The 14902-nt window shown below is 33.3% G+C and overlaps 1 protein-coding gene across 1 annotated transcript in view; it reads left to right on the forward strand.

The window, feature by feature from the left end:
* The window catches only part of MSH4 (mutS homolog 4), a 31218-nt gene extending 17255 nt beyond the window's left edge, over positions 1-13963 (forward strand). The window contains exons 9-20 of the mRNA XM_067300517.1: positions 1877-1951; positions 2320-2384; positions 2923-3092; positions 4626-4762; positions 5169-5272; positions 6114-6238; positions 8056-8256; positions 9460-9578; positions 10117-10245; positions 11357-11531; positions 13202-13290; positions 13645-13963. Of these exons, the coding sequence (XP_067156618.1) occupies positions 1877-1951; positions 2320-2384; positions 2923-3092; positions 4626-4762; positions 5169-5272; positions 6114-6238; positions 8056-8256; positions 9460-9578; positions 10117-10245; positions 11357-11531; positions 13202-13290; positions 13645-13830 (1575 nt within the window). The 3' untranslated portion in view covers positions 13831-13963. The remainder of the gene's footprint in view (positions 1-1876; positions 1952-2319; positions 2385-2922; positions 3093-4625; positions 4763-5168; positions 5273-6113; positions 6239-8055; positions 8257-9459; positions 9579-10116; positions 10246-11356; positions 11532-13201; positions 13291-13644) is intronic.
* Positions 13964-14902: the final 939 nt, after the last annotated feature.

Below are 14902 nucleotides of genomic sequence, written 5' to 3' on the forward strand. Positions count from 1 at the left end.
TAAACTAGGGCTGATCCATTGAAATAGTGATACAGTGCTTAAAGCTGTAGGACCTGTCTTAATAACAACTATTAGATTTTTCCAGTAATACACAGTGTGCACAAAACCAAAGCCAACTGCTTCTCTAAATTTTCATGCTTTATATGTCAGAATATGACTGTGGGCAAATTAATTTGAGGACTGTAAAGAAGAGGCTTGCATTTTAGTCATTAATAATGAAATGACTCAAAAAGAACTAGCGTTATACAGTATTATCCACTACAGTTGTATTCATTCATTTTCTCCCTCTCAAAGTGCAGCATGTACAAAGCTATACTTACAATATCAGTTCAGTGAAAGTTCATGTAAGAATTACTTTTTATCACTGGTATATTCTAATACAGCATACCAACTCTTCACATAAGACCATATCTCTCCTTTTGATGCCTAATTCCATCACAGGATTGAGACCCCGCGTTCCTTTGCAGATTATGGTCTTTCCACTGGTAGATTTAACATCAGACCTCCGCCATCTTTTAGCAAAGATAACCTTTTTAGCAAAGGTAAGATAAAGCAAGAGATGCTCTCTACCACAAGATTAAAGCGTTATATACAGATACTGGGGTCACATTCCTAAACTCATGGTAAAAACTGACACTGGATTTTCTTCTCAACCAAACAATCTGCTTATCTGTATTGGTTTCTAAAAATTCACTCCTAGTGAGAGATGCTTCCTTTTCTTTGTTTCAGAGTACCAGCTTCCTATGTTGATAGGATGAAATACATAAAAATTCATGGCTCTTTAGCTTACATATATCTTCAAATCCATCTTCAGAGGCAGTTTTACATTCTGGTAGCATGCAAGCTAGTTGGTAATAACCTTTTAACAGATGTCTGTATAACTGTTCTGTGATCCTTACTACATATCTTTTCTGAACAGTAGGTCTTAGAATATTTCTCTGTCTGAAAATGTTCCAAAGTTCCTCCACTTCAATGGAGAACTGTTTGACATTACCTGGAGGGGAATAAGTAAGTATACATACCCGCAAAGGAAAAGATACTACTTATTTTCAAAGTAACTGCTCTTTTTTGAGTTATATCGTGGGAGTGTGTGTGTCTATATATATATGTATGTGTGTGTGTGTGTGTGTATATATATATATATAAATACATACATACATACACGTTTTTTTCTTATTTGCTTTTAGAAGATAGAAGGATAATCTTATTCTTTAATGCCCTCACCTGAAAGTACAAGGACATACAGTACATTTGCTGTGCCCTAATGGCACCAGCAGAATTCTTTGACTTAAAAGTTCATGAGGCATACAAAATAAGGTAGAATGTATATGTGGACAAAAAATTTTGAAGAACAACCTTTACTGTAAGCAAGCATTTTTAATGTTTATTGAATTTTCTTTTTTCTTAATTGTATGTGCAGATGTTTAAGAATTTAAATATATCAACCAAAGATAAATCAACCAAACTGGGTTGCGTTGCATTTTACAGCATTTGTAAAAGAGGCTGTGTTTCACAAGTAAGATGCATCATGCATATGGCTTTGGAACAATCTACAAGCTATGACATAGAAGAATAAAAGAAGGCTTCATGGCTTGGGTTAGCCAGGTGTTCTCTTTGTCAATCCCCACTATCAATGCATACATATGAAAAGTATCAGTTACTGTTGGGCAAATTATCACAGTAGGTGATATAAATTCAGGTACATGCTTTTATGCAGTTATGTACCAAGTTGTCAAAGGAGTATTTTGGCAATTTTCATTAAAATTTGAAGTATAAATCTGATACAGTTATAATGAGAGTTCTGCTAGTTCTTAAATATTGTCTTTAAATAAACAAGCATACAAACCCCTCCAACCTTTGTAAACTTTTTCAACAGGTTAAAACTGCTGAATCAAAAATAACTAATTTAATCTACCTGAAGCATACTCTAGAACTTGTAGAGCCTCTAAAGGTAAGCTGTATCTGTCTTTTTTTTTCTTTTCCTCTGTGTAAAGGACAGACCAGTTAGTCCTTATTTTTATGCTGTGCAGTTCATTAAATTTACTTTATATCTCGCAGAACACAATACTGCCAACATAATCTATGCTAACTCTTAAGTTAGTTGAAAACATGTATTTGAGTCCAGTACTCTAAGAACTGGATTCATATAGTTACCTGAATAATTGATTTTATAACAAGTATTTAATGGAGCCTCCTGCTTGAATTCTTTAAGGTGCTCATGCAACCACTAGTAAGCCTCAGTGAACTAAGACCTTTCAGTCCTTTGAAAGGGCTGTGAAATGAAGTAATTATTTGTGTTCATATTTTAATTTTCAACAGGCTGCTTTAAGAAACTGCAGCACACCTCTGCTAAAAGCTTACTACAGTTCGCTTGAAGATTCAAGGTATTACAATAATATTTTAGCTGGTATGCTAGAAACTTTCATCTTCCTTGAGGATGTCTGTAAGATCAAAAATACATCATCTTTGTTTATTTGTAGTTATAGCTGTAGCTCTATTGTTTCACCTAAAAGCAGATAACTTAAAAAATTCAAAATTTCAACTAATATATAGTGTATAAAGCAAAATGGAAAATTACCTGACATATCGCAATTGCTGAATAACAGTAAAGATTTTTTAAATCAAGTACTCAAAAATCATAATAAAAACACAGTACAGGTTTCCTTGAGTCCCCATAATAATGCAAAAAACAATTGTGACCTATATTTGAGAAATAATTTGTCTGCCAAAGATTTGAGTGACATTTAAGTGTATTCATACTTTATTCTGAGGTGAAAATCACATGAAATTTACTGTTTATTTTTAACCATAGAGGTGTACTTGCTTCAGCTATCTGAAATATTATTTATAATTTCAGAATGATAATACAAATAAAAATCATATTATGTAGCTAATTTAACTGTGATACAATTAATATTGCAGGTTTGGAATTATACTTGAAAAGATAACAACTGTAATTAATGATGATACACGGTATACAAAAGGATGTCTGAATATGAGGACCCAGAAATGCTATGCTGTAAAGCCGAATGTCAATGAATTCCTTGATATAGCTCGTAGAACGTACACAGAAATTGTTGATGACATAGCAGGTATTTCTAGACTAAGATTTTTATGTACTTGGAATTCAAAACATATTGCATCTAGCATGTAGGAGCCATACAATCACATATAATATATTATGAAAACCTTCTGAGATGAAAATGGCATTGAGTATTAGTATAAATTGATTGTCATTGGTGAGTAATTGAAATAGTTTTCAGGCATTTACTGAGATTTTCCATTTGTACATAAAAGCTCTCAATTTTTATTTAAATGAGGATGAAAAATTATATTGTGTTCCCTTTATTTAAAATTTTGTTGCTCTTTATCCTCTAAAAATACACAAAAAAGCTATCATAACAAAATTATTCCAATTAAAACATTCTGCATAAAGTTTTAGCTTCTTGAATGAAAATATTTGAGTATTTTGTTCCTTATATTTTAAACAGTCTTGATCTATCTGTGGACTGCTTTTTAACCAAGCTATTAAGAGTTGGAAATAAATAATGCAAGGAATTTTAATATAATGACTGTTACTGTGCATTAGTAACCTTGCTGTTTATCGTTGTGTCAAAATTGAAGAAAAAATATATCTTCTGGAACATATCTTTTTCGTAGTGTGTCAGATGTGATTTCTAGCTAAATAACTTCTTAGTTTACTTTTTAATTGGAAAAATAATTAACAAGTTATCAGAAACTTTAGCATCTGTAATATGTTCTGAGCTTCCTGTTTACTTTTAGATTTACCTTCTACATAGTACACAGTGAAAAGCATAAGCATTATTGTTTTTTATTTCCTAAACCCTCCAAAACTTGGTAGCTGTGTTCCCCTTGTCTGTTTTCACTGCAGCCCACATGTCTGCAGAAGGGATTCTTCTCTCTTTTCCTCTTTCCTGGATTAGACTAAGTGATTTAGAGACTGAGAGATATCCAGAACGGCCTAACTTGCTCTTCTATGTCCTGAGTGGCTGGAACATCAAAAAGTGGGCAAGCTTAGACAGAACAATGAGTAAAACAAACAGCTCAAAGTAACCCTATCATCCCCCCCCCCAACACTTAGTAGTACATATCCTTCTATCATCCAACGGTTTCCCATACCCAGCATCTTCTAAGCTAATAACAAGATGGATTTAAGGGGAGGGGTTACAAATGTAAAGCATTTACCTCAGTCAAGGGAAAGAACATTGCTTGTAATCATGAACTGGTAAAAACAGAGTCCCCTAATTTACAGTTTATAGTCTGTCTGTTGATTAAATATCATCTGAAGCTAAGTGCTCTAGGAAACTTTCCTTTCCGTAGCCAAGCCTACCCGGGAGTTGGTCAAATGTAAAGACTGTTTTTAAAGAATGCATGAATTATCTTATTCCCCACTGGAACTTTTTCCCAGTAGCTTTATGCAAGCAGATTTTATTATGTTACTGAGTTTTTTTAACTCCACAGAAGCCCACTTTTAAGACCTTTTGACATGTTACTTACCTGACACTTTCAACACATTAATTGCATTCCCAGTATGTCTATTTACTCAAACAAACATGTATGTGTATATAACTAATTTTGGTAAAATCTTTATTTGTGGTACATAGGTCTGATAACACAACTTGCTGAAAAATACAATCTACCAATGAGAACAAGTTTCAGCTCTGCTCGTGGATTTTTTATCCAGATGAATGCCGATTGTTCAACATTACCCGATGGCCAGCTTCCTTCAGAATTTACAAAGGTATCTGTACTAGAGATGTTTTGTCATAATACTTTTGGATAATTAATGGATATAAAAATGTATATAAAACATTAATAAAATATATATTATAAAATAATTTAACAATAAAAATAATTTTAGTGAAGATGCTTAGAAATAAATGAGCGTATAGTTTGGTATGTTTTTACACCTGCTCTAGTTATAGTTATGCTTAATCCAGTCAGAAAATGTGCAATTATAAAATTTATATCTTGCTGATAACTGCATTCTCTTTTAATTTTTTTTTATGAAAATTTATCTAGGAAAATTGAAACAAGGCATTAATTTTTCCATTTGTTTTTCATATTGTTCCCAGTTTGTTTTTTGGACTGTATTTTTGTTTGTGATTATATGGCAAGTTTTGATTTTTGGTTTGAATTCCCTGCAGATCACTAAAATGAAAAACACATACAGCTTTACTTCAGCAGACTTAATAAAAATGAATGAAAGATGTCAGGAATCCCTCACAGAAATTTATCACATGACCTACTTGTAAGAGCATTTAAAACTGTTTAATATTTGTGCTAACTGCATTTATTTTGTCACATTAACAGCTAATTACAAGTTTGCTTAATGCTATCTTATTGCTAAGCTGTGGTCACTTACAGAAACAATCCACAGTGACACCGATTAAATATAATTCCTGAGAGAAAAAATAACATGAAATGTGTAGTGTATTGAATGTGTTTACACATATGTAGGCATTTATTAATAAAGGTATCCTTCACACTTATTAAACTTCTTTGGGGTGAATTATCTACAAAAAATGACACAATGTATGTATTAGTTTTGTAATGCAGAGTCACTTTTTTAATCAGTTCCTTGCATTTACAGTAAACTGTCTATTTCTGCATTTTTGTCCTTGGTGCATGTTTTGTAAGTCTTATGCTATCTATATCATAAGACTTATTAGGTCTAATGTTGCGTGTCAATTTCATGGAAATTCATTCTAGAGACCATGTGGTTTCATTATCAACATGAAGGCCTAAGGGAATTAGTCACATGTTTATTAACACTTGAGATGCTAATAAAACATAATTGATTCCACAGTTATATTTTTATTCTCTTTGTGAAGTTTTCTTACGAGCTGTTGATATTTGAGCTATGTGCCTGATAGCAGAATTTGATTTGTGGTTATTATGGCATGAGATCTTAATATACTTTAAAGAAATTTACACATTTGCCTGCATCTGACAGATGTCGATTGCATTTTATGAAGTAACTTTTTGTTCTAATATATGCAGAATGAACATTATTAATTGTTGTTTTATTTCTGTAAGTTGTATAAAGTGACAATATGTATTGTGCAACAACTAAATCAGTCTTATTGCAGAATAGTGTGTAAACTACTCAACGAGATCTATGAATATATTCATTGCCTGTACAAGCTATCTGACATTGTGTCAATGTTGGACATGCTGCTTTCATTTGCCCATGCCTGTACTCTATCTGACTATGGTAAGTTTCTTCCTTGATTCTGTCATAGGCCAGATAAAGACCCTACTGTTGGAGAATATCCTGGCTGCTTTTTCTGGTTCTGTAATTGCTACGCCCATGTCATTTATTTTTCTGTTTCTCAGTAGGTTCCTGCTCTATTTGGCTCCAGTATCTTTTCCAGTTTTGTGGTTGTGTTCTTTCTGTATCCATTAATTGAAATTGTATTCTGCCATTTAGCTGCTGTAAGCCTTCATAACCAGTATCTTTTCAAGATAGCCAGTTTAAGCATATTTTATTCAAAAGCGTAAAGTCTGTGAATATTTGAGTTTACAGTTCTGTTCCAAAAGGGCACAACGTAATATAAGGAGGTGAACATTAAGTATATACCCGAAGACAAAATAAGTGGCTACCTTCACCTGCTTCAACTAGGCATTTTTGGGAATCGGTCTTCTAAGGAATCCACAATCATATGCTTACCTGCATATTGTTTATGTCCTGGATCAAAGATTCTGTTGTATTGCATCGTAGGGTCATCCTGCTTTCCCAGCCCAGTTCTGCAAAGTACAAATGAGCACACTCTCTTAACTTAATGCTGACCTGAGATGCTTATATGTAGAGTATAACACTATGTAGATACTAATTCAAGTCTGGAAGCCGTTTTAGCAGGGGATATTAGCTCAGCGCTATTGATGCAGCTGTGAAACTTCCAGTTCAGGTTTTGCCTTTGTAGCATGGACCATGTGAATCTTCATGTGCTGTGGAATGCAATCACAACAAGTAGCTGATATATTCCATACATCACACTCTTTTTCCCATCCAATGAATAGAGCACGAATGTTCTTCAGCAGCAGTAAGGAGACCAAAGCTGCTGAGCTTCTCCCATAAATCCACACCTGCAGAATTGCACCTAGATATGCATGCATGTGTGTGTCCACCCGAAGAAATGGACTCTTTTGTAGCTTCTGGTTCTCTTTGCCAGTTGACTCTCTCCCCCACATCATTAAATGACTAAATGCATACATCAGGTAATTAGAGTTGCCCAGTGTTTAAACTTGAAAAACTGCTTTTTTCAGTTTTGAATTTAACTGAATTTAACAACCTTTCTTTGTTAGCCTGGGGTACTGCTATAGAGGTGGAGAGAGAGATAAGGAATAGATTGAGAATAAAAAACTGTGTTCTGCCAGATACACATGTAGATAGTCCCAGTATCAAATGAATCTCTATAGGCATGGCATATACCCAAATTATCAATATGATAAAATATTAACAAAAAGAGAAGGAATGCTACTTCCTTGTTCCCCATGTTTATATAATAAGGTACCTAGATAACAGTTCATGATCCCTGTATTTTGCATGTTCATATTCTAGTAATTATAAAACTCTGTTTCAGGTTTTCAGTTTGAATTCCTTTTCAAGCTTCACTCTTCAAATTTTGTTTATACCAACACAAACACAGAAGGTTAATTTAGGAATGGAATGTTGGTGTATTTTTTTTTTGTACTAATAGATCATGAAGACTTGTATGACAATCATAATCTGTACTTGAAAATTGTTGATAACTTTTAAGTGTTCCATCTTTGATAATCTGGTAATAGCAAATGAGCTTTTCTCAATGGTTCTTAAAAATCTGGCACATGTAAATATATGTGTGTGTGTGTATATAAATAATATTTTTTATAAGCAGTCTTGCTGACTACAAGAGTAAAAATCAGGGAATCAGGACCACAGAATTTTACTTCTGTTCTGCAAGAATGACTTTATTTCAAAATGCACCAGTTTAGTAACTTAAAGGTTTCCATATTAACTCTGTAATATTTTATATTCTTTTTCTCATTTAGTTCGTCCAGAATTTACTGATACTTTAGCAATCAAGCAGGGATGGCATCCCATTCTTGAAAAAATAGCTGTGGAAAAACCTGTGCCTAATAACACGTATCTGACAGAGGGTAGCAGTTTCATCATTATTACAGGACCAAATATGAGTGGGAAATCAACATATCTAAAACAGATTGCTCTCTGTCAAATTATGGCGCAGATTGGTAAGCAACAGGTTACCATATCAGTAATCTTTTGCAGTACTTTGTTTTCTAGTTTAAAATTATTCACAAAGTTGAATGATTTGGCTTTGAGGGTAATATTCTCTCTAAACAGTAACAGGTAATTTTCTAGTCCTCCTGCTCCTACCAGCTCTTGTGTTGCTGATGGAGGCTGTTGAAAGGTTTGGGGTCCTCCACTGGAGACTTATGCCCCTGCCCCCACTTTGTTATCTGGCAGCATTCACAGTCTGTCTTTAGGAGAAGGATATCAGTTGTGCGCTTTAATTCTTTGAAGCATCCTAATTCATGCTTAATTGATAGTGTCCTGGAAGAATGCCATTCAGGCTGTATATGTATTAGTCATCAAAAAGGAACAGATAAACTTGAGTGTACCTCAGTTATGTAGAGACACATGCCTGTGGCCAAGCAGAGTTTATTATTTATCCATTAACTACTACATCAAACAAAAGCAGTAATAAATACTGCAAGGCTCTATCAGTAAAATTATAAATGTAAAACAAGTACCTGTAAAATCTTACTATCTGGGACATACCCCTGTACTCAAGAACTCCTTCATGATTTTTACCTTAAAGATAATTTTCAGACAGTATTGCAGGAGAAGGACTTCAGTATGCTGACCCTTATTCTACTTGATTAAAACTACTTGGTAGGGGAGAACAAAATTGGTACAGGATGTGCTTATGGACCTAATCCCAAATAACTGCAAGTTCTTCAGGAATTGCGCTCACAAAAGATAGCCTTATATGAGTAAAGGAGACTAGGCAGGCTTCCTCTTCTAGTCATTAAAACTAGCAAGTCTCAAATCTGGTAAATCACTACAAGTTTGGGGTTGGGAAAACAAGATTTCCTGGGGTTAGTTATCTCAATGGCTAAAATGTAAATTAATGTAAATATAAATAAATGTAAATTCTCACTTTTGCATCCCTTTAGACTGACATACAGCTTCAAGAATACAATTTCATCGGGTTTTACTGATAAATTTCTTTAACTACAGTATCTATACTAATAATTTTTCTTAAAAAGTAATGGTAGAACATATCTTAAGAAACTTTATAGAATAAGATTAATTCTCTGAAGTGCATAAAAACAAAATGTTAAGGTGATTTATGTCCCACTAACATATTCAGACAAACTGTCATTTGTCAAACTGATATGAGAAAACTTGTATTTTTATTTGTTTTGCAGGTTCTTATGTACCAGCAGAATATTGTTCTTTTAGAATTGCAGAGCAAATTTTCACCAGAATAGGTATGGATGATGATATAGAAACAAATGCATCAACATTCATGAAAGAAATGAAAGAGGTACTAAGCATTGCTATTACAGAGTCCAAGGCCCATTTTTACTGTTAAGCTGATAGAAATTATAGTAGTGTATTTCCACTAAAACTGTACTTTTCAAAAGTGGTCAAAAAAATTCAACTTTCGTTTCCTAACTAGATGATAAACCACAGAATAAAAAGGCATATTTTAAGAAGGTCCCAGTATGAGTGAAAGTCAGTGTTCCATTGGACACTAGTTCCAATGTTTTGTTAGTTCTTAAACTTTAAATGATTATTTGTTCAAGTCTAAGCAGTTGCAGTTCTCTCTGTCAAACTAACATGACTTTGAGAGAACATGACATGTTTAATGGAAAAGAGAAAGAGTGCTACAGTATGATTCTTGGCTTGTTTTGAATTGACAGCTATTTGAAAGCTGTGAAGGGGAAAAACTTGTGGATCTGACAGGATTTCGTTTTAATTCTGAGTTAAGTTTCATCCGAGTAACGCAACATATTCCTGTTAGCATCAGTTTTTTCAAAGATGTATTTCTAGCAATGCTAACAAACTAAATATTTTCCTAGATAACATATATCATACAAAATGCTAATGACAAATCACTCATCATAATTGATGAACTTGGAAGAGGTACCAGTGCTGAAGAAGGTATTGGCATTTGTTATGCTGCCTGTGAATATCTGTTGAGTTTGAAGGTAATCCTGTTTTGAAAACAAAAACAAAAAGCAAAAACCCCAAACAAAATTAAAGCTTGTAATTATTGCATCATACTGAAAGTAAATATACTATTTTCTCATAATCTAATCTTAATTTTGTAGATACTTCTTGGCTAAGTATGATATCTGTCTTAGCTGGTGAATAGTAAGAATTTCAGTGATAGAGGAAAAAATGCTGATGTACACTGTTGTTCTGGTCACTATGTCTTTCCAACTTGTTTGGAAGTTTGCCTTCCTATTTTGAAAAAAAAAAAATCTTTTCAGTTTGGCTTAGACAGTAGAGCTTTATACATTTGAATGTTAAAGGAGAACCTCTTCACCTGGCTGTTATCTTTCTAAAATACAATAGTAGTTCCACACAACTTAAAAATTGCTTACACAGAAGTTAGAGGCTTATTGAGAAAAGTGGAAAATGCTTTTAGGTGGATTGGAAATTTTGTCTCTTTGCTAGCTAAGTGATCTGCCTCAACCTGTTGTCAGCTTTTGGAAGTGTGTAGCTCCAGTTTCTCAGAGTTTATTTTGAGTACTTTTGTGTTTCAATTAAAAAAGCTCTGATATTTTTATAGCATGCAATTTAGGCAAAATATACCTTAAGAAATCAATCAGTCTTCTGAAAATAATTCAATATAACCCTGGTCAAATTTTCTAAGTATCAGGAATTTCCTGTTACTTTTGCTGTATTTTTTTCTTCTATTGAGAAAAGAGTAGGAGAATCCAGAGTCGGAAAAGATATCCTTGCCAATTATACGATTAAGCTGACTGCTAGTATATTCAGCAGCCAGTCTAATTTCACGTTGAAAACAAAGGGCCCAAAAAGATAAAGTTTGTCTAAAACTAAATCTGAGTAGTCTGTAGTCATTTCTTATTTTATTTGGGCATGCCCATGTTCACAGCACTTAGTAAATGCACATAAAGCTCATTTCTTCAGGTTTTTAATTCTTGTTAGTGATTTTTTGGTAATTTAAAAATAGCTGTTCAAAGTTTTGGAGGAAGACCCAAACATCTGAGATCATTTAATTTTCCTTATTTACTGTAATTTATGGCAAGATCACTTTCAAAATAAGATTTCTTTCTTTGTTGTCTTATTTAGGCGTTTACATTGTTTGCTACACATTTCCTGGAACTATGTCATATAGATGCTTTATATCCCAATGTGGAAAATTACCATTTTGAAGTGCAGCATGTGAGAAGCAGTGCTGGAAATAAGGAGAAAATTGCTTACACTTACAAACTCTCTAAAGGATATACAGCGGAAAAGAACTATGGTAATAGATTCCATTATGACTTTAACTTAATAAAGATTATATAAGGTATCTTCAGTTATTGGGCATCTAACATTTTTTCGGCTGACATTTCTCCTGAGTTTGAATCTCTCTTACAGAGTAACAATGGCAAATCTATAAAGTATAAAAGTATTTGGAGCAGATTAAGTAATCATGTAGGAAAATAGTATTTGGGGTAGTGTGGAAAACTTGACTAAAATGTCTTTTCACTGCCAAATTCCACATAGTGTCTGTAGCGACTTTATCTACCCTATTTGAATGGGTTGAGCCATTGTGACCACACAGTATTTGAATTACTTTCTTCTCTGCAAATGGAAAAATTAAAGTTCTGCAGAAATTTAAAGCTATGAGTGCTGAGTTTTGTTATGTAGAACTCTCTTGTTTTGTCATAAATACTTATACACAAATTAAGTAAAAGCTCTGCCTTTTTTGATTAGCAAAAAGGAACCAAATTTCCTTAAAAATGATATGAATTTAATGTATGTCAGCCTAAATCTGTTTTCAGAGGTTCCACTGAAGTGTCAGTGTTCTCAGGAAGGTGGATTTACTTTTCTTTTAAATTTATTCTAAATCATACTGAAGACTGTACAGATTAAATGATTATGGGCCAATAAAGCAATGAATGGATGACAATAAGGCATAATTACAAGTTTTAAAGAGTTACAGAAATTCATGTTTCCAAATGCTAAATTCTGTAGTTGGATCCTTGATGTAGGTAACATTTAATCAATAGGAAATTGGCTACCCATGATTTTTACAAGCCTGCTATAACTGAAGACTACAAATTATTCCAGTCAAAGCTGAATTAATTTCAGACTAAACATGTTTCTTTTATCAAAACTTCAGTTCTAAGTTTCTTTTAGCTTTGGTAACACATGGTCAATTTCAGCAAGCCTAACTCAGAAAAATGGTATGTTTAGAGACTAGTCTCTTTAAAAATAAAGGGAGACCTTTAGTAACTCAGTGTCCCTGTATTTTCTTTATCTTATCTGAGCAAAGTTAACAAAGTGTGCAAAGGCTTCTCTTGAACCTTTTATGTTTTAACCCTACAGTATTAAAGCACCTGATGAAGCACAAAACTTCCTCTGAACAGTCAGGGCCATGGGCAAAAGAAAAAGTACTATCATTCTAGGCCAGAACCAAATATTTTACATCTTTCTCATGCTGAGTATCTGACAGTTTGGCTGCTGGCAACAGAGTGAAAATTGGAACAGAGCAGCCATTTTCACTGAATGCCAAGAATCAGTGGAGGACTCATTTAGCCTAATCTCAATATTTTGCCAGCCTGCTAAATGAAAAAATATACGGAAGCTAGAAAACAGCTAACACCACTGTGCTGTTTTTTCCTTTAACCCCTAACATGTCTGATCTTGCCCAGTTAAAGTATTACCAGCAGTAACTTCATGTGGAAGTGTATTTTAGAAGCAATATTGCAGCAGAGTGGACATTGTATTTCATAAACAATACTGCTGTTAGAATTACTTAGTACAAATACAAATAGAAAACTTATGAAAAGGATTTTTTTTTAACGACAACAACAAAAAAATCACACTCTATAAAAACAAGTTAAGCTAATTCTGGCATACACCAGGCAAGGCAGGGGGGAAAGGAAACAAAACAACCAAAAATACTGATATATTTTACATGTTTAGGATTAAAAGCTGCGGAAGTTTCCTCTCTACCACCATCAATAATTTTGGATGCAAAGGAAATCACCAGTCATATTGCAAGACAAATTTTGGTATGTAGTAGTAATTTATAATACTGTAATTCTGTCTTACAAAATTCCAATATATTTTCATGATTTCTGAAAGGATATAGGATAAACACTGCCTATGGTTTTATGCAAATAGAAATTATCAGGAAAGTAAAATTTGCATTTCCGGAAACAGTTGTAAGAGATTGCATTGAAGGTCACTGTCAGGTGACAGCCAAAAGCTCTCCTTAGGGTTAAGGAGTATTGGGAGTAATGTTATGCAGACATGGTATAAATCAGCAGATCAGAAATGGGCCAGAAAATAGCTAGCATTAGTATTTTAACAATAGAATGATGTAGATTTCATATTTTAATGCATGTTTATGTTTTTAAGAACAGCATAGACAGAAAAGCACTCCTGAGACCATGAAACAAAGAGTTGTATATCATTTAGCAATGAGATTGGTTCAGACTGCCAGAAATTCTCGACTGGATTCAGACAGTTTGCGAATATATTTGAAAGGCTTGAAGAAAAAATATGAAGCCAACTGTCCTGCACCTGGACCAAGTGATAAGCAACAGTAATGTGTAACATACGCTGTTGCTCTGATTCTTACGATAGTAAGATGATTCTACTCTTTTCCATAGCATTAGAAAGCACTGTTTTCCATCTTTTTTTAAATTCTGAATTCTTAGTCTAAATTATATTCACTACTGAAATACCATATTCTTCATGTCTAGATATGTACTAGCAGGTTTTTTTTCCCAAAAAACATATCTGAAATAAAAAGTATTTACTTTGTATGTGGAACAATTATTTATTATAATGAAGCTATATCCCTTTAATTCTTTTAATAGAAACAAAAAAAAATTGTATAGTAATTAGTCATTTCCACATTATATATGTGGTGTTATAGATCTTATATATGATAGTAAAGATCTTACCTAAGAGAAAGCAGTCTGTGAAACAGATGGTCCATTTCTCTTGGTTAGGCAAGTTCTACATGTGCTGTTGAATGTGTATCCACAAATCCTGCTGCTCCCTAACTCAGGGAGGATTCTAGCTCTCCAAGTCATTAAGTTTAATTGAACATCAGGCAGACAGTCCAAGACCACTGCTTCTCCAGCAGTAGTAACAAAATAATGGCAAATTACTGTGATATTGACACAGTTGATCAAGTTTTGAGTAGAAAGTGAGTAACAGGAAATAAATTGAAAAAAGTTGAATATCCTTCCTCATGGATTTTTTTTTCTTAATATAACTTCATTGAGTGACTGAACCCATGTATTCCATGTTGAAAGAATTTATCTTTCCTCAGTTCCTTCTAACCCACTTTGGCCAAAAGTTCATATATATTTCCTTTTATATATATTCATAATATAATCATATAATAATATAATCATTATAAAATAATTTATATAGTTATATATTTCCTTTTAAAGTATCTATCTTTGTAAACATACTGATGCAGCAGAAGAACATTTGTTCTACTAAGTGCACTGTGTTTTGTTATCTAAACCTGTTTTCTTATTGATTTCAGTTATTAACTGCAATTCAGCTGTTTTCAGGCCTCAAACATTGCCAATCACATCACTCCAATCACATCAGCAATACCGTATTTGTTGTCTACCCCTGTGAGGGTCATGGCAGAAATAA

The sequence above is a fragment of the Apteryx mantelli genome, chromosome 8, assembly GCF_036417845.1.
Source record: "Apteryx mantelli isolate bAptMan1 chromosome 8, bAptMan1.hap1, whole genome shotgun sequence".
Lineage (NCBI taxonomy): Eukaryota > Metazoa > Chordata > Aves > Apterygiformes > Apterygidae > Apteryx > Apteryx mantelli.